The sequence below is a fragment of the Callorhinus ursinus genome, unplaced genomic scaffold, assembly GCF_003265705.2.
Source record: "Callorhinus ursinus isolate GAN/ISIS: 27379988/994484 unplaced genomic scaffold, GSC_fseal_2.0 scaffold46, whole genome shotgun sequence".
Lineage (NCBI taxonomy): Eukaryota > Metazoa > Chordata > Mammalia > Carnivora > Otariidae > Callorhinus > Callorhinus ursinus.
The window spans coordinates 5,535,189-5,558,918 of record NW_027397108.1 but is presented as its reverse complement, the minus strand read 5'-3'; the positions used below and the strand labels follow the sequence as shown (position 1 = coordinate 5,558,918).

Genomic DNA, 23,730 nt, shown 5'->3' with positions numbered 1-23,730 from the left:
TACAGAACTGGGTTAAATAGTCAAGGTAGACTAGTAGGGAGCGTGCGGACACAAATATTTCCTAGAGAAATAAATGTATATTTCATTTCAAGGTGAGAAGAGCGCTATGAAAGTAACAAAATATGGAAATTGAGAACACCAGCTGGAGACTTAAAGCCTGGCCACTAGGGAACACCTCCTCAAGAAGGTGATATTTCAACCAGTAGTGTTTCCACTGGCCCGCAATGTCCCCATGGGACATTTGGCAATGTCTGGAGACATTCTGGTTGGGGAGTGACATGCTACTAGCATCTAGTAAGTAGAGGCCATGGATGCTTCTAAACATTCTACAATGCACAGGACAGCTCCAACCAAAAAAAGAATGTTCTGGCCTAAAGTGTCAATGGTGCCAAGACTGAGAAACCCTGATTTAGACTAACAACGAAAACAAAGAAGGAGCCAGCCTGGTAGAGGAGCTCCCCACACAAGCATTCCAAGTGAAAGGAACAGCAAAGGCTGTTAATTCCCAGGAAAAGCTTGGTATTTCAAGCTAATGAGTACAGGAGAGGGGAGTGAGATGAGAGAGGCCAGATCATACAGGGCCTCTGGTCTTGGGCAGAAGTTTGGGATTTTATTCTTTACAGTCGAAAGCCTTTGATGGGTCTTAAATCAGAGAGGGGCACTCTGGCTACTCGGCAGAGAATGGGTTGGAGAGGCAAGCGTGGAATCCCAAAGGCCAGGGTAGCCCAGGAGGAAATGACAGCAGTTTTGACTAGTGCAGAGGCCTTGGAAAAGGAGCAGTGCATTTATCAAGATGCATTCTGAAAGTACCAGTTACAGTGCTGGGAATGAATTGGATATGGAGAGAGAAGGAGAAGAAACAGGGATTAACAGTGACTCTCAGAGATTCTGGTCTCTGCAGGGTGCCGGGTAGAGTGGCTCAGCAACGTGAAGTAAGACAGGGTCCCAAATCAAGAGCTCTGTTTCAGACACATAAATTCCAAGACACTCAGTGGAATTGGGTACACAGGTGCTAGAGAGAGGAATCGCTCATATAACGCTTTGAGCTGTGGTATATTCTCAACGTGGAGCTATACTTTAGCTTCACCTGGGGTGGGGGTGCTCTAAAAAGACACCAGTGCTCAAGACACACACCTTAGATCAGGTAAACCTGAGCTCCGGGAGCTGGTGCCCAAACATCGGTATGCTTTAAAGGTGTTTCTGATGCCCAGTGATGGTTGACATCCACCGGACTCCCAAGGTGGAGTTGTGCTCTCTGTGCACGGCAGCCCACAGTGGGCTGAGAAGCCTCACCTTTGTGCATTACCCAAGAAACGCTCTCTATTTTGTGTCTATTTAAAATTCTCTCTCTGCTGCTTCAGTGGTTGGCTGAACTCTATCTGTCAAAACAACAAACGGCTCATAGTCTTGGGTGTTCTTGTGTTACCTGTGGTTCCAGACCCTTTGTTCTGTGACTCTCTTGTTTATAGCAATGTCAGTCTCCTGGTGAAGCCCCAGGGCTGTTCATCTTTTCTATCCCTTTGGGGATAGAATATATGCAGTCTCCTTTGTGAACTTTCTTCCCAGGTAACTCCCAGCACCCTCTGCCACTGTGTACTCAAAGCAGAAGAAAATACATTCAGACCTGGTCTATTCTGCAAGCTCCATTCCAGTCCCTATTTCCTTTTATTATTATTGGGTGTCCATCATGGAACTTGCTCTGTGCCTGGCACTTGGGGATCCCATGATCAATGAGAATGAAATGGCCACTGATCTAGGGAACTCACACTCTAGCACAGGGTGTTTCATCTCAGCAGCATTAACACCTGAGATCAAACAGTTCTTTGTGGTGGGCTGACCTTTGCATTGCATGCTGTATATAGCAGCATCCCTGGTTTCCGCCAGCTAGATACCAATAGCATGTTCCCTATGCCTCCCCCAAAATATCTTCAGACAATGCTAATATGTCCCCTGAGAAGCAACATTTCTCCCAGTCAAGAACTGTTTTAGGAGGAAGGAGTTTTTGTTTGTTTTTTTTTTTTTTACCAGCAAAAATGGATTTATTCAGGAAGAGCAGAGAATGGCAATCTGGGAGCAGCAAGCTACAGCAAAACCAAAGGCAAGTCCCTAGGAGGAAGAAGATAGTAAATAAATGCTCATAAAGGTTGATACAGGTGATGAAAGGGGCATCAACAGGAGAGATCTAATTTAACTTGATAGAGAGAGATAAGTGCCCAACATGGAGACTACCTGTTCCAGTCCAGGAAATAGATGGTATTATTTCCACTGTGATGCTTTCTCTGATTACTTTATTGTCTTTTGTCTCCTCCAGTCTCCTAGGTAGCAGTCACCAATTATGTCCTATGCAGCCAGGTGCCATATTAAGCATTTGGCATGCCTTATTTCACTTTATTCTCATCACTACCCTGAACCATAACAGGCACCACAAACTATTGAAGATTCGCTGTGTAAGTAAATTGCCTTTTTAACCAATAGTTTTGCATATTCATCTTGTAAACTAACTAGAACGAAAGCTGAGACACTCAAGGCTACTACTTTTCCTTCGACAACAGCTTCCTACTTCATCAGTTACCACAATCCCTTTTGCACTGTCATTGTCTTCTTCATTGAGTCCTTCCTCCAGGGGCTCCAAAATCACTCCCCAAAATTCCTCCGTCCCTCACATTTCTTCTTTTGATCTTACTATTCCCTAGAGCTAATCTCCCATCCTGCTTCTTGCTTTTTCCACCAGGGTTGTCAAGACTCCAGGGTTGCCCACTAACACTATCTCCTCATCATCTTTGTACTGGGGCTCCTTCTCATACCCTTTACTGAAGGAAGCAATTCTCTCCAGTCGGTACCTCCCAGGGCACTGAAGCCAGAGATATCTTGTCATCCCGTTCAATCTCTCCTCCATGTTGAATGTTGTTTGTCACTCTTTTCCTCGGAAACGTTCTCTTCCTTGGAACCCTGCACTATTGCAGGTCTACCTTCTACCTCCTATCCTGTGGATTTGGGTGGACTCCCCTGCCTAGTTCCTCCAAGGTCCTAATCTCTATCTATATTTCTCTCTCACATGCCATTTTAGTTTCCAGAGCTTCATTTACCCCAGCTATGTGGAAGATTAACCCAACTGTATCTTCAGTCTTGGACTCATTCTTGGATTTTAGCCTCACTTCTCCAAACCCATCTGGACATCTCCAGTTGGATACAACCATGGCAACTCAAATTGAACATGTCTCAAACAAAAGGCTTTATCTTTTCTTCAAAGTCAGCATCTTCCCCCTCAGTCTCTCAAAATCCATTGTTTCTTAGTTGTAAGAATCATTCTCAGACCCTCAGAATTATTCTCTACATTCATTTGTTCATGAATTCATTCCTTGAGCCTGTTGTGGGCACCATACTTTACACATTGTTGTCCTCACAGAGTCCACAGTCCATCTGGCAAGACAGATGGGCAAAAGGAACCACAAAAGGCTTTGATGAGGATTACAGGAGGGCAAGTCCAGTGTGTGGTGGATCTTTCCTCTTCTTCTCTACCTAGATCCAATGAGCCAGCAAGTCCTCTGATTCTTCCACCACAAAGTCCCTTTAATTCACTGCTTGCTCGCCAAACCCATGGCCTCTGCCCCAGCCTCATGGGTGGTCTTCTCTCCTCTCACTCTGGCCACTTCTCGGAACTCTCATAGGCTGCACTGCCTTGTAATGTCCTGGTTTCTTTCTATCTCCCCCACTACACCAAAAGTTTATTCAGAATGCATGCTATGTCACTATATGCATGAATGCTCTGTCACTGTAGGCATGAATGTCACTGTATTCCCAGTACCTGGCACAGAGCGCTCAATAATTATTCATGAAATAATGAATGAATGGATTCTAATCCCCCTTCCACACTACCAAAAGCATCATAAAACTCAACAATACACAAGATAGGTTTGAAGTAATAACCTGAAGGTAGCCGAGTGACAGCCCCCCAGGCACAGCTGGGAATATTTGGAAAACGGGGACTGATTCCATGAGACATGAGAAGGCATCTTGAAACGGGGCACTAATGGCTTCTCATTGGACACGTAATAGCCCTGCTAATGGAGAGCAGATTCAGGGAAGTCGGACCCTGGCCATTCAGTCCTTAGGGTTCTCTGGAGCTGCCAAGGCAAGCATCGCTGGGTGACAGAGTTCTCTTTTTATTGCTGAAAGTCAGCTTTGCCATAGGACCCTGGGTCTGAATGTGGAAGCCAAAGATGCTTGGGGCAGCTTAGCAGAAATACTTGGTAGTCGTTGTCCCTTTCCCTCAGGGGGCCCTCCTGCCATTCCCCTGTCTGCACTGCATGTACCATCCCTTGAATTCTAGCACTGCTGCTTACTTATTTTATGTTATATGATCTTAGTTATCTCTTGAAATCCCCAATTTCTTCATCTCTGAATGGGATTAGTAATAGAAATTATCTCCTCGATCCCTTGATCATGGTTGTTCTAGAATATGCATATTGGGCATGTTGTCGGTATTCATTCTACTTTTTGCATATTTAAAGCTTTTCATGTTTAAAAGAAATGATCTGATAAGGTGTCTGTGAGAATTAAGTAAAATTAGGCATGGAAATGCTAATCACAGGGCCTGACACAAAGAAGCCTCCAATAAAAGGTAGCTGTTAGTAGTACAGTGAAACCATTACCCATGCCTTCAAAGTCTTTCAGTGCTGACAGTACCTCACCTATTTAGTGGTGTGTTTGTTGTATGTCTTCCTCCACTAGATGACGCTTCATGAGGGCAGAGACCTCGTCTATCTTTACTCTCCACTGTACCTCAAGTGCATGTAGTAGACAGTGGACAAGTGGTTAGTAAGACATGAACTGTGTCAACCCCTGGGAAAATGGCAACGGCCAAAGACCCGAGCAACCACTGTAGAATTGCCACAGCAGCAGGCTCTCCACTGTGTGAGCTGATGGGCCATGTCACTGGGTAACTTGAGGACAACATATTTGGAGGAATTTTATCTTGAAACTGACCAAATCCTTATCGTGTAAGACAAGACACTTGAATCATTGAGGATCCAAGTTGTGATCTGAATTCTGTAACATTTTTATAAGGGTAAAAGAGCACCACTACTCTAATTACTGTTACAAAGAGCTTCATAATGTTAAAGACTCATTACTTAATTCTATGACTTTTGAATTTTCATTTTTTCAAAGGATATATAAAACTTTACTTTTTAAACTAAATTTTAATGCAATATGTAATTAAAACAACAACAACGATATGAACCATGAAAACAAGCAGCTTTGGGGCGCCTGGGTGGCTCAGTTGGTTCAGCGACTGCCTTCGGCTCAGGTCATGATGCCGGAGTCCCGGGATCGAGTCCCACATCGGGCTCCCTGCTCAGCAGGGAGTCTGCTTCTCCCTCTGACCCTCCCCCCTCTCATGCTCTCTCTCTCTCTCTCATTCTCTCTCTCAAATAAATAAATAAATAAAATCTTTAAAAAAAAAAAAAAAAGAAAAGAAAACAAGCAGCTTTGTCTCCCACCACAGGTCAGATCAGTCACACACCCTCATCCCTCAGCACCACCACCGCCACCACGGCCCATACACGGCTGGAGACTCAGAAGGAAAGGTGGCCACCAAACATTTTGCCCAAAGCAAGATCTTTATAACTCAGTGCCCTCAAAAGACTCTCTCTCCAATAGAAAAACTGAAAAGACAACTCAAAGAAAAGGGTACAGACTGAGAAGAATCAAGGGAGAAAATTCAAGAGACCAGAGTGGTTACACAGGGAACCCTCAGATGAGGCCAGAGCTTAGCAGGGCAAGAGCCCCAGGTAGACATAGCACAGAACCAAGGGTCTCAGTACAGGAGAAGCCCTACTCACCTGTAAGAAAAGCATCTGTAGACAAAAAACTCAGATTAGGGGCACCTGGTTAAGTATCTACCTTCAGCTCAGGTCATGATCTCAGGGTCCTGGAATCGAGCCCTGAGTTGGACTCCCTGCTCAGCAGAGTGTGCTTCTCCTTCTCCCTCTGTCCCTCCCCCTGCTCGTGCGCTCTCTCTCAAATAAATGAATAAAATCTTAAAAAACAAACAAAGAAAAACACCCAGATTAGACAGGCCTGCAGAAGCCAGTTAACCACAGAAAGAGGACTAGGCAGTCAATGAAAGGTCATAATACAAATGAACAAAGGGGCAGGACACCAATGAATGAGGCCAGGGAGCTGGCATTCATGAATAGTAGAGGAGGCAGAACTACCAAACTCCTCTTTTGTTTGTGTCTCCTTTGCCAAGAAGATTATTAGGCAGGACAAGATGAGGAAAAGGGAAAAATCATTATATTTCATGAAGCATCTACTATGTGCCATGCAGCACACATATATATATCATAATCTTATTTAATCCTGAGAACAGGTACAAGTCATGATTCCTGCTTTATGTATGAGGACAATAACCTCAGGTGAAGCAGCTTGTTCAACCCAGAGCCAGTGAGTGGTCTAATACTTCCATTTAGATACTGTGCTTCTTAAGAGTGAAGTTTTGTGTATGTGTTTCTCTTTTTTTTTAAGATTTTTTTATTTATTTGAGAGAGGGAGAGAAATAGGGAGAGAGAGAGAAAGAGAGAGAACAAGTGGGGGAGGGGCAGAGGGAGAGAATGAGGCAGACTCCCTGCTGAGCGCAGAGCCTGATGCAGGGCTCCATCTCACAACCCATGAGATCACTACCTGAGGTGAAACCAAGAGTCAGACACCCAACCGACTGAGCCACCCAGGTGCCCTGTGTATGTGTTTCTGTTGGGGGACATGGAGGGGTTGAGGGAGGAGGTTGTGGGCAAACAGCTCACCATTGCCCCCATTTAAGTTTTCAGTCACACCTTCCTGGACCTCTGTCATACAAGCTGCAGTTTTGAGAGAGTATCCTCCATCCAGAGAGCTGGTTTTCAGAGCCTAGTAGTAGGGGGAACACTTCTTCCCCACTTCCTATGCTTCCTTCAATATGGAGGGATATCTATCAGTGTGACACTCCTGGCAGCTCTCTCCTCCCCTGCGAAGGTGGAGCAAAGTATTTGCTGGGTTTGACAGAACAGGACAAGAATGTTTCAGTCAAATGCAAAGGTCTCTTGTCTCTCTAGGAAAAGAGCCAAAAGGACAGTTCAGAGCAATTCACAAACTCATCACCTCAGAGTAGTCAGGACAAGAAGTGGACCAGAGAACTCAAGAGGTCAGAGTGTCATAGGAAAGCTTTCTGCTCTTCCTCAGGATCTCCCAGCTGGCAAAATGCCTGTGCTCTTGGGCTGGGATGGTGTAGCAGTTCAACCCAAGCCCTTCCCCATGGGTGAGGCTTGAGACTTTTCCACCCTGTCTTGAGTGGGTGCACCATGAACACCACACATCCAAGACACTTTCTCCAGTGCTTCCGTTGGGAATAAAGCTGAGGACTCCATCCCCACCTGCCTTGCTTCCCTGTCTCAATCAGTTCAGAACTCAGCTGGGGAAAAAGGGTTGTTATGGACTGACTCCACCAAACCAAGCAACAACATCCGATGAAGAACCTCGCATTTATTCTGATTTCATTTCACCTCATTAGCTCCAGTCTGGTTTGCATTGCTCATACCAAGATGGTGCATGATGTTAAGTCTGAGTCAACATCTCAAAGGAATGACAAGTAACTGGAAATGGTTCAGAGAAGACAGAGTAGAATAATGAAAGTTCTGGAAACCCCGCCTTGGGGGGAATGGTAAAAGGAATGAGAAGATTTAGTTCAAAGCAGACTTGGCCATGATAAGATACAGTCTTCATGTCTTTCAAGGGCTCTCATGCAAAAGAGTGCTTTAATTAGATTATGTGACTCCCAAGGGCAGAACTAAGTGCATTGATGAAGGTTCCAAGGAGGCATATTTTGGCTCATTAGGAGGAAGATATTTACAACTATTAGCATTGTATAAGAATGGAATGATTTTCCTGAGGAGGTAGTGAGCTTTCCATCACTGGGGCTATTCAAACAACCCCACTGGATGAAAGGGATGATCCTGAAAAGAGCATTGGGAGATGACTGGTTGTGTAAACCCCACAATGGCAGAGCGGGATGTTTTTCCCCCTCATCACTTCCCTCCTCCAACCCAATATCACAACTGACCTGTAATGAGGGGAGTGGGCCAGGGGAGACCCCTTGCATGTGGCCAAACCCTGCCTGGGCAATAAGATACAGTGAAATCCCAACCCCCACACTGTTGCCCTAAGATGACTTACTGGTTTACTGTCTGTGTGTGAACACACACTTCCTGTGGCTTACTCTAAAGCTTCTCTCAAACTGTAAATGGGAAAAGGTGTGCGTGTTGGGAGGGAGGATTCGGACAGAGTGATTTCCTCTGTCTTATATTCCAGGGCCTGTGGCAGTCATCCTCACTCTCTTTCATATCTTTCCAGAGTTGGGGGGCTATTTTAGCAACCTTATCCTCTGACTATCTGATCAGCAGCACCCTCAGGCAGCCCTGTTTGGCTCAGGATGAGAATTACCAACTACAGATGGCCCTTTTGGTGTGTTATTTCATTCCATCCTGGCAATAATCCCAGGGAGATCAGTCTTATGATTAGCTCCACTTTACAGATAAGGAACTAAAGTTCAGAGATGTTAACTCACTTGTCCTAGGTCAGAAAGCTAGTGAGTGGCAAGGCAGGAGTTGGTAGCCAGATTGGTCACTGTCTTAAGTGTGTCACCTTAACCACTGCACCCTCCCCAAATGACAGTGACCAGACCTGCAATTAGGTGTACATATGTTATGGCTCTGTTTGAAGAAAGGAACATAATTTTGGTTTTGTTTCTAATCACATTCTTTTTTTTTTTTTTTTAAGAGAGGGAGAGGTGGGAGGAGGGACAGAAGGAGATGGAGAGAGAGAGAATCTTAAGCAGGCTCCACAGCCAGCTTGGAGTCCGATGTGGGGCTCGATCTCATGTCCCTGAGATCATGACCTGAGCCAAAAATCAAGAGTCGGACGCTTAACCGACTGAGCCACCCAGGTACCCCTCTAATCACCTTCTTAATGATGCCTGGGTTTGGTTTGACTCTGTAGGCCTCAGGACTTCAGTAAACACAGTCTTTAGAAAACAGGATTCAATGAAACCCAGTCCCTTTCCAGTGTTTCATTGACCTATCAGAGCCTTTGACTCATAAAAGTAGAATTTGGGTTCTATTCAGTCTAAGACCATGTTGGGCACTGACTCAAATTTAAAATGTCCCTGGCCCAGGGCTGGACTTTGAGTCTTCTGCACACAAAGGTCATTCAGTACCAGGTTCCTAATGGTTTCTGTTCTTGGACTTTAGAATTGTTTCTCAGTGGACATATATCTTTCCAATGTCCTGCTTATGGCATGAAGTTAAGGGCAGTTGGTATTTCTGAGCACAGAGGGAGGATCTTGTGATGTGGAGGAGTCAGGGAGTGACAGAGTATAGTCTGTAGTGAATCCTGTGCTTAAGAGGAGATGCCACTTTGTGATGACGGGTGGGAGGGACCTCCCAGGGGTCACTGGATCATCCAAGCTGGGCAAGTTCCCCTATGCCACTCCGTCACTGCTCCCTGCCTACTTGGCCCCCATCCTGTCCTCTTTGAGACCTGGATTTACTGATTTTCCTCATTCCAGGTCGTCTGCTTATGTCTGTTTGGTTCAGTACAACAGAACTATCTGAACCATCTACCCACTAACCTGATGCCAATGGCCTTACCTCAGAACATTTGCTGATTGAACAAACACAGTTTATATCCTAGACACCATGGCTAGTTGGTGACACTGGTAAAGGCAGTGGTTAAGAGCATGGCTTTGGGTGGTAGGTAGGTGTGACCTGGTTTTAGCCCACCTCTGCTACTTAATAGCTCAGTGACTTTGGACATGTAGTGCCCTTGTTCACAAGATATAAGTGATTAGGGTTATGAGAATCAAATATAAAATGTAAAACTCTGAACACAGTGATGTTATTTCTTAGTCCCATGGTCAATATTTATCCATCTTAGTAATCTAATGTTAGATCCAAATCCCAAGCGATGCCAACAGTGTTCAGTTTTAGAACCTTAATTGGACTATTAATAAGTCCCAGAAGGGGTCACTATCCACCTAGGACCCTTTATTTAGAGCATAACATAAGGACTTCCACATAACACAGATCCTTCGTCCAGCCCTTCATCCATCCCCCATTGTATGCTGTTTTGAAAACTCCAATTAAAAATTATCCAACTCAACAAGTTTTAATGAGTGCTGGTTGTGTTGTGTAGTAGCTGCTTAACCAATTAGCCTGGAAGACCTTCCTATTTTCCCTCTAGAAAGCTACTTTTTCATTCCTAATGAGATCCCTCTTTTGTCAAGCTTTCCGCAGCCTCTAACACGGAGCCTGGCCCATCCCTGGGCTCCAGGCACTCAGGAACCCTCCTGGAGGCACCTCTGTGCCCCATCGCACAGCCATGCTTAGGTATGGCCACATCTCTCCCAGCAGACTGTGAAGCCCTCTAGGTGTGTGCCCTGCACCCAACAGATGCTGAATCAAGTTGGTTGGGAAAGATGGAGGGGCCAGGATGGAAGGCCCAAGGGCAGAAAATCAAAGTTACCTTTGCGTTTTCCACCTAGTTCCAAGGGTAGGCTGAGAAGGATAATGCACCACCTCAGAGGAGGAGGAGAAACCCAGTGGTCAAAGGTCTAGGGAAACTGGAAACTTTGATCCCATCATTTGACAACATTGTGATTGCATGGGCTTTAATTTTCTTCCCCCATTGCTTCTAGAAGGTACACCGCACATACTAAGCACTCAATAAATAGCTGTTACATAAATAAATGAATGTTTCTTCTCTCCATTTCTTTGTCAGACTTTCTTTTACTTTGTTCTACCTAAACCCTACTCTTCAACCTTTCCCCTCACCACCTGATGCACAAAATCTCCTCCCTTCTCCCTCCCTCTTTCCCTCTCCCTCTGTCTCATCCACTAAAGCCATCTATGCGAGAGAGAGAGAGAGAGAGAGAGAGAGAGAGTGTGTGTGTGTGTGTGTGTGTGTGTGTACTGTCATTTCTAGTCTACAGAGGAGAAAACGGAAGTTCAAAAGCCCAAAGCTGGGTACCAATGGTCACACAGCTAACAAGAGGTATGTAACAGGTAATGTCATACTGCCCCAGATCCTTTGGCCATTTTTGTGTGCTCTAATCCATGGAGTTCTCCACTCTCAGTAGCCAGAACCTGCAACTTTGTTCCAGGGCTGCCCCAGGACACCAGAGCTCACTTTGCCAGTGAACATGGAACATGGAAAACCACAAGTGCCAGGAGTTTAAGCCTCCCCACCTCCCCACCACCAAGGCGGGGTGACAGCCCTTAACTAATGACTGACAGTGTGAGGGCATTGGGACTACAGCTCCCTGGCCCCCAGTGGGGACAGCTCTCATGTGTGACCCCCACTGCCTCCAGATCAGCCCAAGCGAGTAAGCCAACATGACCTTCAGCCAACTCCCCTTGAGGCTGCACCCCAGCTTGGCTTCCCTTCCCTGCCCATTTTCCCTACTCCTGGACCAGTGTTCCTTGGAAACCTTCTTAATAAAGCCTTTTCCCCTAAATCCTTATCTCAAGCCCGGTTTCTGGAAGATGCAGTCTAAGGCAAGTTAATGTAGGATTCAAACCCAAGCCTATCAGACTTCAGCATTTTTTTTTCCATTATATTGTGCCTGAGATGCCATTGCAACGATATGGGCCTTCTCTTCACTAATTTCATAGCCATTTAAAAAATTGAATGGCTACTATAGCTTCAGGTGCCTTGAAGACAAATATGACGTTTCCGAAGCTCTATGCTTGCTTCTTTCTTCTTACTATAATTATACGTCTCTGAGACAAAAGATCTTTTAAATAGCCTAGCAAAATGAAGTAAGGGACTCAAAGAAAAAAGTTACTGTTTTCAACTTATCTTTGTAATTGTCTTATACCGGGGTCCGTAATTAAACAGGCACTAAAACGGACTTCATCCTTTCAACGTGATCTCTCTTTAAAATGTTTTCATTATAGAAGGAATAGAACTGCACTGGAGGAATTCTAGGGGGGGAAACAAATCTAAGTGCTCGAGTCCAGGCATTCACAATTTCCTTCAGTGTTTTCCTATCCCTCTGACACAGGTACGGTCTTATTCAAAAGCCTGGAGCCCCTGGGTCTCCCGTTAGCCCATCTTTCCATTTTGTGACACAGTCCTGTGGTTGTCATCTTTAATTCTCGTCCGTTGTTACACCCAGAGGATAGATGGTAACCTGTCACCATTTTAATCGCTTTTGATATTTCATGATTGTAAATGATGGCCCTGAACAACGTTGTGAATATGCCATGTTGTTTGTATCTACCCTTTTCCCGTACTTCAGATTATTTCTTTAAGGGAAGTCTCCAAATCTTGAATTGCCAGATAAAGGAATAAAATGTATGGCTTTTGATGTACACCGCCACAGGTCTTCAACCCACCCTAAAATGAGTACCCATTTATAACATAAGCCGACCTGAAACAAAGATTATTATTCCAAGTAAGGGTGCCTTATTTGTTAATGAGTTCTGCTCTAACTAGATGGATTCATTTTAAATTTCTCCATTTAGTAGAAAGGTCTGGAAACCTTCTCTAGAATTATACTGAAACTGTGGCATACCTCATGAAAATGACTTAGAACCTTAAGGGGACACTGCAGTCATCCTTAAACGGATGTAGCTCCTTTCTTAATTCCAAGCTAATTGCTAAGCATTTCATGGAGGGATTAGTCACTGGACTTGAGTTCCTAATTGAATCAGTCATTTTATACACAACAAAACACAAGTCAGGACATTTCAATGGCTGATGTAGGCTAACTGACTTGGGTGTGTATTTTGTGCGTTTCTGCATGCCTACATCTTCAAAAACAGAGGATACGGTACACTGACAAGATAAATAAACAAGACAGAATTCCTGTTTTCTCAGTCACCTTGAAGTTTGCCAGAGTTTACCCCAAGGTTTGGTATTTTTGCTTATTAGCCTGTGAAGTACTGCTCCCTGAAATTGATTTTCCAGGACTATTTGGACCGCCAAGAGATCATGTCCCATTAGCATCAAGCACAGTATGACTGTTATGTATTTTTTTTTAACATGCTTAATTGTTCCATCTTCTTTCAGGCAAGTGGGAAAGTACAATAAATAAAAACCTGCAATTATTCTGAAGATCACGGGTACACACATGGTACGCATAGAACAGAGGATTTTAGACTGCTATTACAGCTTTTCACTCAGCCCCCCTGCGTAAGGATTCTAGTGAAAAAGTGGAAAACCTACCCAGTCTTCTAGATGCATGATTCCAGGCGATACTAGACATTCATTAGATAAACATCCTATTGATCAACTGTATTTTCTACCTTTGAACTGTTTGGGTTGTTCCCCCCCCCCCATTGAAAAATCTTGTTTTCCATAGCATTCCAAAACTCCAACAAGTGCCAACCTGCATTTTATCTTAAGAGAGAATTTCACTATCGGGGTAACGTCAAAGGCAAAATGGACAGGTCACTTGACAGTCCATTTCTCAGTGCAATGAGAAGAGCCCTGATTTGCTTCCATCCACACCCTAAGTTTGCCTTCATCCCAGCAGGTCACAGCCTTGGGGCGGCGTGTGGGGTGATGACCTCGGGGCAAATGCTTCTGCAGCAGATGCCTCACCTGGGCAGGACTTTCTGGGTTAGGATATCGATGGGTAATCCTAATTAAAGCCCCATCCAAGCTCAAACTTCACAACCAAACAAACCAGTTTTACAACACACAGGAATTTAATTTGGCCTCACACTTGCAGTGGAAAAAGAAACACAAAAGAAGAAAAAGGCTGGTGGCTGAGCTAATGAGCAACTGCCTTCCAGACACACTGCCAACTTGATTCAATTAAGAAACATTAGTGGTCTAATGACAGATTTGAAGACAAAAGGTTCAGATGAGGCATGGTTTTATGACCGCAGCCAGGCAAACCGCAAAATTTCCAACCTGGGTAAGAGTCCCTTTGATATTTCAAAAATCCAGCAAAGTACAAGGGGAGGCTGATTTTGCAAGCTTTCTTGCACATCTAAGGAATAAGAAGAGCCTAAGCCTAGAACACAGCCAAACATTAATCTCAGAGCAAAATTCCATTTAAGCCTAAAGAAACCTATGTGGCTTTCCTGGGTCCAACAAAACACATGAAATACCAGAGGTTTGCTTTTTCTTCTTTATCCTGGGAAATGAACAAAATCATGGCTTGGGTGCCCTTCCCTTCATCAGTCCCTCTTACCTCCAGCCCCTTCCAGTTCATCTCGTGAAAAAAAGCAAACCAAAACACCGCAGTGAGAGACACTTGGGGATGTGCTTTCATTTACTCCATGCCAAGTATTTTATCTTTAAACCTAATTTGAAAATTCCCGCTACCCCAAAGCCCATGCCAGGTTCTGCCCTGAGTGAGAACTGCAGTACCGTCCACTTACCTGTGATCAGCACAGCCTTTTGATCCACAGGTAACAACTCTTGACCTGATAGGTAAGTATACAGGAGGAAACAGGACGGGAGGCAGAGGATCAAACTCCAGGAGAGAGACAGGCTGAGCAGCAGGTAAGCCCCTCCCCAGAGACCCGCCAGGCAGACCACCTTTCTGCTGGCCTGCCCTGGGCTCTTCTTGAGATTGCAAAGAGCTATTCCTGCCAGCACTACGGCGACAGCCAGGCAGAGCCACGCTGTCTCAGAGAAGGTGCTCATTCTCAGAGACGTGCTGCACTTTTGCGTGCTCAGGACCAGCGAGACAAGCGGGCAAAGGCTGGGTGGAGGCAGCCTGGGTTATATGTACAGAGAGGCAAGAAGGGAGGGGGAGAAAGTGGCTCCGGCACACTTCAGATGAACAGGGATTAAGCACACTCACACAGGCACATTTTTGCCGGTGGGTCCTTGAAACCGGTGAGCAGTTTCATATAAATACCAGAGCACTTCCTATTCAATAGCTCCCCCAAAGCCACCCGCACACATGACACATATACATACTCACCCACAACAAACGCACACAGGTTATGTTTTCATGACCTCTGGTGAGATAACTAGTTGGATAATAATTGACAGAATTCAATCTGAACACTGAATAACAAAACCTTTAGCTCACAGGAAACATCTTCTGCTTTAGGAGCCCGGTCGTGACTGTCAAGTTCTCTTTCCGACTGCAGGTGGGGGCCGGGTGGGTTGGGGGGGACAGGGACCGGGTGTGTGTGTGTGTGTGTGTGTGTGTGTGTGTGTGTGTGTGTGCGCATGCATGTGTAAATGCAAGCAACCGATGAGGTTTGGAAGATCTGGAAGGGGAAGACCACTCTGATTTTGTTCGTGTCTGCACGCCATCTCCCACCTGCATCAGGCTGAAGTGTTGCATAGCGAGGGAAGATAGAATACAGAGGAAGAGATTCTTGGCAGATGACAAGTGAGCTGGTCTTGCCAGAAAGGAGGTATGCCAGGCAGAGATAACAATGATAATACGATTATAATGGTCAATATCCACTGGTACTTATTTATGCCAGGGGCCACGTTCCGCTACTTATTCATTTATTCTCTTTTTTGAGACCCTATTCTCTGCCATGCTCTGCTCCAGGCAATGGGACTCAGCAGTCAATATGCCCAGTCTCTTCGAATACAGTGTCTTTATGAGGAAGATTCTCTCTTTGTAGTGATTTTACAAGGGAGGACACTGAAGGACAGACAGGTCAGAGACTTGCTCAAGGGGCGCCTGGGTGGCTCAGTCGGTTGGGTGCCTGCTTTCGGCTCGGGTCATGATCCCGGGGTCCTGGGATCAAGCCCTGCATTGGGCTCCCTGCTCGGCAGGGAGTCTGCTTCTCCCTCTGCCACTCCCCTTGTGCTCTCTCCCTCTTTCTCTCTCAAATAAATAAATTTTAAAAAAAAAGCAGAGACTTGCTCAAGATCACGCAGCAGTGGAGTCAAGCAGCCTTGTTTCAGTGGCTCTGAGCCACTCTACTGCCTGCTTTAGGCAAAAAATAAAACACTATGTTATAAACGAGCCCTTCCCTGCTTTAGCCTTGTTTGAACCTCATGAAACACTTAAGGGATCCGTATGCTCATTTACAGAGGAAAACTGCAGCTATAGGAGAGGGCACATTCCCTACGAAAGAGCAGGTGCATCCTGACCATGCCCGTGACCCACTGGCTCAAGAGCCCACACTCTGGAGCCTTGACACCTAATTGACCACCAATGACAACACTGACAGCCCCAAAGGGCACGGCCGCTGGGCTTATGGCACATCTTACGTGTGCTGGGCAGAATTCTGATAAAGGCAGGGTGTTAGCATATCTGGAGAGACAAGAAAAGCTCTCACTTGGAGGTCAGATTACCTATATTCAAATCTAACCTGAGCCCTGGCACTTACTAACCAGGAAGTCAGGAGGGTCTACTTCCCTAGACCCCCAGTCAGCTGTAAAATAAAAATACCAAGGTAAAGCCCTTAGCTCACCCTGCCTGGCACACCAGAAGTAGTCTCATAAATGCTGGCAATGCATGCTTTTTATTTTTTTAGATCGATTTTATTTATTTATTTATTTATTTATTTATTTATTTATTTATTTATAGAAGGAGCAGGGGGAGGGGCAGAGGGAGAGCAAGAGAGAATCCCTAAGCAGACTCCCACTGAGCAGGGAGCCCAATGCCGGGCTGGATCCCAGGACCCTCAGATCATCGTGACCTGAGCCGAAATCTAGAGTCAGATGCTTAACTGACGGAACCACCCAGGCGCCCAATTCATGCTTTTTAAACAGGAAAGGAAGAACTTCAGGAGTAGAAGAAAGTGCCCAATGGAATATATACTAGTCCCCAGATATGGCAGAAGTTAGCATGGGCTGAGGGGCCAGGAGGAAGGCAAGACTCCACTTACAGGGGGTGTGGGGGAGGCAGGACTTCGGAGGAAATGTACCCAGCAGTCTGTGATGGACGAAGGTAGAGAGAATTTTGGACAGGGAGTTGGGGAAATGAGAATTGCTCATCTGCTCTTGGCCAGGGTAATTACAAAGGCAGCCCTCCTGGGGCTCAGGGCTATCTCCAGGTCCGAGGGAGAGCAGGTGGGAGGCAATGACTTGTGGACCTTACCATACAGTGGAACTGTGTGAGGTGACCACAAAGCCCTTACAGGGGTCTTGTGTGGGGCAATGACACATCTTGTCTGCCCTCCCAGCTGCATGGACACCTGAGGTGGGGAGATATTGCTGGCTCCAGGCCAGGAAGCATTGGGGTGAGGATTTGGAATTCCCTTGGCTAGACCTGAGGTCTTCCTCCTTCCACACACCCCGTTCCCTCCTGTCAGCTGTGTGCACACCCATCCCAGGAGCAGGGACCTCCCCTGGGCCTCATGGTCTCACTACCCCGGGAGGGTTCAGTCAGGCTAGTTCAGGTATTGGATAGCTTTCTAGGTGAGGGTGCAGGACGGGTTATGGCTCTTGGCTGTGGGCCTTGGCACTTCTTCAGGGCTCCCACACTGGGGCTGAGGCCAAACACCCTTGTGGGTTTCCTGATGTGGGCACACCCACTGAAAATGAAGCAAATCTCCTGGTGGCAGCCCACTTGCCTTCTCAGCTGCTCAGTCCTGGGGCTCCGGAGGAGAGGCCAAAAGCTGCCATGGCACAGAAGTCTAGGTAAGGATGCTCTGCACCCTCTGATGGGGCAGGAGGTGCCCAATATTAGGATGGTGAGTTGTACTGGAGGGTGTTACGCTGAGTGAAATAAGTCAATCAGAGAAAGACATGTATCGTATGACCTCACTGATATGAGGAATTCTTAATCTCAGGAAACAAACTGAGGGTTGCTGGAGTGGGGGGGGGGGGGAGGGAGGGGATGGCTGGGTGATAGACATTGGGGAGGGTATGTGCTACGGTGAGTGCTGTGAATTGTGCAAGACTGATGAATCACGGATCTGTACTTCTGAAACAAATAATGCAATATATGTTAAGAAAAAAAAAAGAAGAAGATAGCAGGAGGGGAAGAATGAAGGGGAGTAAGTCGGAGGGGGAGATGAACCATGAGAGACGATGGACTCTGAAAAACAAACTGAGGGTTCTAGAGGGGAGGGGGGTGGGGGGATGGGTTAGCCTGGTGATGGGTATTAAAGAGGGCACCTTCTGCGTGGAGCACTGGGTGTTATGCACAAACAATGAATCATGGAACACTACATCAAAAACTAATGATGTAATGTATGGTGATTAACATAACAATAAAAATTATTTAAAAATTTAAATTAAATTAAATTAAAAAAACAAAGTGGGTTTCTTGTATACAAAAAAAAAAAGCACACGGTTTGGCTTTTATGCACTGATTCTTTTCTTCACTCATGTTTCATTGGTTTGCATAATAACAACAACAAAAAAAGGATGGTGAGTTGTAAAGCCCCGTGGAACTGAGTTCAAATCCTGACTCTGCCACCTCCTAGCCCTTCCTGAGGCTCCATTTCCTCTTCTAAAGAAAGGGAACCCAGCCCCCTAAGGTTTTGTTTTTGTTTTTTTTTTTAAGATTTATTTATTTATTTGAGAGAGAGAGTACACCAGAGGCAGAGGGAGAGACTCCCAAACAGACGCTGCACTGAGCACAGAGCCCGACATGGGGCTGGATCTCACAACCCTCAGATCAAGACCTGAGCCAAAACCAAGGGTTGGACCGACTGAGCCACCCACATGCCCGGGTGCCTGGCACTGACTCCTGGGCAGAGGAGAAGGTTCTTGCCAATCCCATCATCACATGTTCATTTCTTCATTTAGTTCATCACATGGCTCTTGCCCTTGCCATCCTTCAGACACCTGCTTCCATGTCACTTCTCGCCACCCAACCTCAATCTCTTCCATCACCACTGTATTCACCCCTTACCTGCAGTTAGCTCCATTCATAATTCTGAACATAATTTATTTTCAAGACTGTTCTGTCTCAGGACACCTGGGTGGTTCAGTCAGTTGAGCATCTGCCTTCGGCTCAAGTCATGATCCCAGGGTCCTGGGATCAAGTCCTGCTCCAGGCTCCCTGCTCAGCAGGGAGCTTGTTTCTCCCTCTGCCTGCCGCTCCCCCCTGCTTGTGCTCTCTTGCGCTCTCTCTCTCAAATAAATAAATAAAATCTTAAAAAAAAAAGACTGTTCTGTCTCCCCTACTAGACCATGAACTTCATGAGGGCAAGAACCATATCTGTTTTTTGTTTTTTATTCACTGTGCACAAAATGCCTAGCCTAGTGTCAGTCCCATGGCATGTACATAATTAACATCTGTTGAATGAATAAAGGAAAGAGCAAATCTTTACAGAGTGCCTTCTAGGTGGCCGATTCTGCACCAGCCATGAGGGAATTCACCAGTGAATAATATGGACCCAGTTCCTGACCTTGGGGAGTAGCTGCCACAGGAGCAGTGACTAGTGGGGCTGGATAGTGGGGGAAAGGAAGGCCTTATACCAACTGGGAACACAGATGGAGACGCAGAATTCTCCAGTAAGAAGTAGCCCAACTCCTTCTGGCCCCTGAATGAGGACCTTAGGGTCCCGGTCTATCTGAGGGCTGCCCTGCCTCTGAATGAGGACCTCCTCCATCTGGCTGAGCTGATTTGTATCTCCTTTTTGTCCCCATCATTTTGTTTTAGGGCTATCCTTGAGGCCATCCTTGCTTGGAAGTGTCTCATTTTTTTGCATGCTTCTTCTGGGGGAGGGAGCCAATTGGATCAAGTTATTCTCGCTAATGATGCCAACGGGTAAATGAGTTGCTTCCTTCTGCTGGTAGAGGTGGCTTCCAAAAGGCGCTTCTGAAGACAAGATATCTTACCCATAAGAGAGGATTTCCCAACTTGGGCCAAAACAAACAAACAAACAAACAAACAAACAAAAAAACATTTCTGAGAATCCTGGAACGAACACTTTCTTAGTACCAGTGGCCCTTGAGTTTAGAAGGGAATTTGAAGTAACTTCACATTAGATTCTCTCTGTAACATCTCCACCAAGTGGTCATCTTGTCAGTACACCTCTGATCACAGGCACGGACAAGCCTCTGAAGGCTGACTTTCCAGTTGAGGACATTATTAGAAAGTTCTCCTCTAGATTAAGTTTGATCCTGTGATCTGTCCTTTCTTTGCCACTTGGAGTCACACAGACCACATCTACTCCTTATTTCTTTCAGACATTTGAAGATTGCTCTCTTCCTTCTCCAGGCTGATAGTCTTCAATTCTTTTAAATGCCCCTTATAGACATCATAATGTGGCTTATCTGGCCCAAAGTGCCTGAAGCATCCACAAGGTTAAGAGTTCAAACACTTGGGGCACCTGGGCGGCTCCTCCGGTTGAGCACCTGCTCTCAGGGTCGTGGGATCAGGCTCCGCATTGCACTCTGCTCACTGGCGGATCTGCTTCTCCCTTTCACTCTCCCCCTGGTTCTCTCTCTCTCTCAAATAAATAAATAACATCTTTTAAAAAAAGAGTTCAAACACTTAAAAAATCATGTTGCAGTAAGTGAAGAACATGTCATTATTATGGTGAGGGTGGCATGGTGATGGTGTGATTCACCAAGCAGGGAATGACCACGTGTTGATGTCATGGTCACCCAAACTTCATGGTATGGACTGGGTGGGACAGGTAATAACAGATCATCTCATGGACATCAGGGAAGTCTTGCTGGTAACACAAGTTTTGTTGTGATTTTCACACTTTTTGGACAATAACTAATGTCTTAAGTGTTGATTTGTAATTTGTGTAAATTTTCTATATCTCATTCTCTATTTCATACAGTGGGAGAGAAAAACACTAGGAGAAGACAACCAGAAGTTGGGGCTGGATCAAGTCTTTGTTCTGTCATTGACATGTGTGAGTTGAAGATGTCTAAACTCCACAATTATCATTAATTCCAAATAGGTCTCATATCTTATGTACTGTATAAAGTTTCAAGGATCCTTAGCAGCCTGGCCTTTCTTAGAATGGGATCCAGTTAATTCTTCCCTGGAAGGTTGGACCCAGAACAGGGCACAATATTTTTCACTACGGTGCAAATAGTACAGAATAGGGCGAGATTATTACCTCCCCTGGCCTTGAAGCTACATTTTTACTCATATGTCTAAAGACTCATTTGCTCATTTGACAACTGACTCTTGTTCAGTTGACCCTCACTGTGTTTACTGTCAAATAAAATTCCAGTTTTTGTAGGAAGTTTGTTGTCATTTGAAGTTTTTTTGTTGTAAAATACACGTGGAGAAATTGTCCAAAATATAAATGTAAATAAATATCCACAGATCCGTGTGGATATAAATAAATGATGGAATAAATAAATGGAGGAAAAAAGACAAATGTCCCACATGGCAAAATTCCAAGTAACTTATGTAGATATTCCCCACTCAAGGAGGTGACGCAGAACTCACTTAATGAGCTTGGCAGCACAGCATGGAGACAGGGAAACAGAGTAATCTGATGCTGGAGAAACCTGACAAATACAACCTCAACCGGGTAATCAAGGTCAACATCAACAGTGATAAGTCATGTGATGAAAATGGCCCCTTTGTCATTGCAGAACATTCTACAAAAGGCCTGATCAGCACTGTCAAGATTATCTAAAAGAAGGAATTTCTGAGAAATGGTCACGGTCAAGAGGAACCTAAGGAGCCATGAGCAATAAATGTCATGCGGGATCTTGGATATGACCCTGGAGCAGAACAAGGACATCAGGTAAAAACTAAGGAAATCTGAATAAAGCATGAACTTTAGATAATGAGAATGTATTGTATTGGTTCATTAGTTGTGACAAATGCCCCATAGTAATGGAAGATGTTGTGAATTTGGGAAAGTGCCTGTGGGTATACGGGAACTCCACCCTGTCTTCAAATTTTTCAGTAAGCCTAAAGGTATTCTAAAGTTAAAAGTTTATTTAAGTATATGATAATATATAAGTATGATAAATATTAGTAATTTTATAATAATATAATTTAATGTTTTAGATTTATACCTCTATGAGTCTATGATAGTAAATATATTTATTTATAATAAAAATAAATGGATGTAAAAATATATTTAAGTAAACTTTTTATTTTAGAATAGATTTACAGGGACACCTGGGTGGCTCAGTCAGTTGAGCGTCTGCCTTCGGCTGGAGTCCTGGGACTGAGTCCCATGTCTGGCTCCTTGCTCGTCGGGGAGCCTGCTGCTCCCGCTGTTCGTCCTCTCTCTGACAAATAAATTAATTAATTAATTAAAAAAAAAGAATAGATTTACAAAAAACTATGAAGATAGTAGTTTTATTTATACATATACATATGTAGCAGTATATATATACATATATAGTAATATATTATTATAAATATATTATATATAAACATATTTATATTATATAATGTATATGTAATTATATGTATAAAAATATATGCACATATCTCAATGAATGAAAGAAATTATAACACCCCTTTGGTCAAGAAGAAGAACATTGTCAGCAACCCCCAGAAACCCCTTTCATGCTCCCTCCCAATTACTCTCCTTTCTCTCTTCCTCAAAAATAACCATTATCCTGACTTTTAACAGCATAATCTAGCTTTGCCAGTTTTTTTAAACTTTGTATAAATAGAATCGTATAATATTAATGTCAGCTGGGTCACTTGACACTGTATAGATCCATCCATGTTGTATGGATAACTAATTTTCATTGCAGAAAACAGGGTTGGCAAATTACAGACGATGGCACAAATCTGGTCTGTTAACATGTTTTGGTAAATGAAGTTTTATTGGAGTACAGCCATGCTCATTTATTTACTTACTTCTGTGTCTGTTTTCCTGCTACAATGGCAAAGTTGGTTAGTCGAGAAAGAGATCATAAGACCTGCAAAGCCGAAAATCTTTACTATCTTGTTCTTTACGTAAGCATTTTGCCAACCTCTGCTGTAAAGCATTTTGTTGCATAAATATACCTCTGTTTGTTTCTCCATTGTATTAACGGAAAAATGAGTTTTTCACTTTGCTGGCTATCGGGTGAGGCCTAGAGGGAGAGGAAGAGAAAATCTCAAGGGGGCTCCACGCTAAGCACAGAGCCGGAGGCAGGACTCAACCTTATGACCCTGAGATCATGACCTGAGCCGAAATCCAGAGGCAGATGCCTAGCCGACTGAGCCCTCCAGGTGCCCCTGCTATAAATATTCTTATAAACATATCTTGAAGCACATGTGTATCCATTGCCCTTGGGTACATTCAATGGAGTGGAACTATGGAATCCATGGCGTATACATGAATTCAGCTTTAGTGCCATTCTTTTCCCCCTAAAATGATTGCACCATTTCCAAGTAGACTATGAGAGTTCCAGTTGCTCCACACTGTTCCTCAAATTTGGTATCGTCAGGCTTCATTTTAACTATTCTGATAGATCTGCAGTTGGATCTAACTGAGTTTCACATTTCTTTTCTCTGATGACTAATAATTTTGAAAAACTTTTCATATGTTGATTGGCTATGTGATATTCTCTTTGTGAGGTGCTTTATCAAGTTTTTTCTAACTTCTCTAGATGGATGGTTTTTTAAGCCTTTTTTCTTTTTAAACTAAATGCATTTTAAGGCTGAACGATATTTTTAAGTATGTCTGAGTTGCATTCCCCGTGTTTGGTATGTACTATTTTCATTATTGTTCAATGAAAAATGTTTTATCATTTCTATTAGGATTTGTTCTTTGTTACATGGGTTATTTAGAAATTTTATATTTTATACTTTCAGGGGCACCTGGGTGGCTCAGTTCGTTAAGTGTCTGCCTTCAACTCAGGTCATGATCCCAGGGT

The 23,730-nt window shown here is 44.4% G+C and overlaps 1 protein-coding gene and 1 long non-coding RNA gene across 2 annotated transcripts in view; one reads left to right on the top strand and one right to left on the bottom strand.

The window, feature by feature from the left end:
* Positions 1-14,924, bottom strand: part of HSD17B2 (hydroxysteroid 17-beta dehydrogenase 2) — a 75,474-nt gene extending 60,550 nt beyond the window's left edge. The window contains 1 exon segment of the mRNA XM_025860527.2: positions 14,427-14,924. Coding sequence (XP_025716312.2) covers positions 14,427-14,694 — 268 coding nt within the window. The 5' untranslated portion in view covers positions 14,695-14,924.
* A 400-nt stretch (positions 14,925-15,324) lies between these two features.
* Positions 15,325-21,641, top strand: LOC141370805 (uncharacterized). Its single transcript, XR_012375178.1, has 3 exons — positions 15,325-15,422; positions 20,721-20,795; positions 21,493-21,641. It is a non-coding gene; the product is annotated as an uncharacterized lncRNA (long non-coding RNA).
* The last annotated feature ends 2,089 nt before the right edge of the window (positions 21,642-23,730 follow it).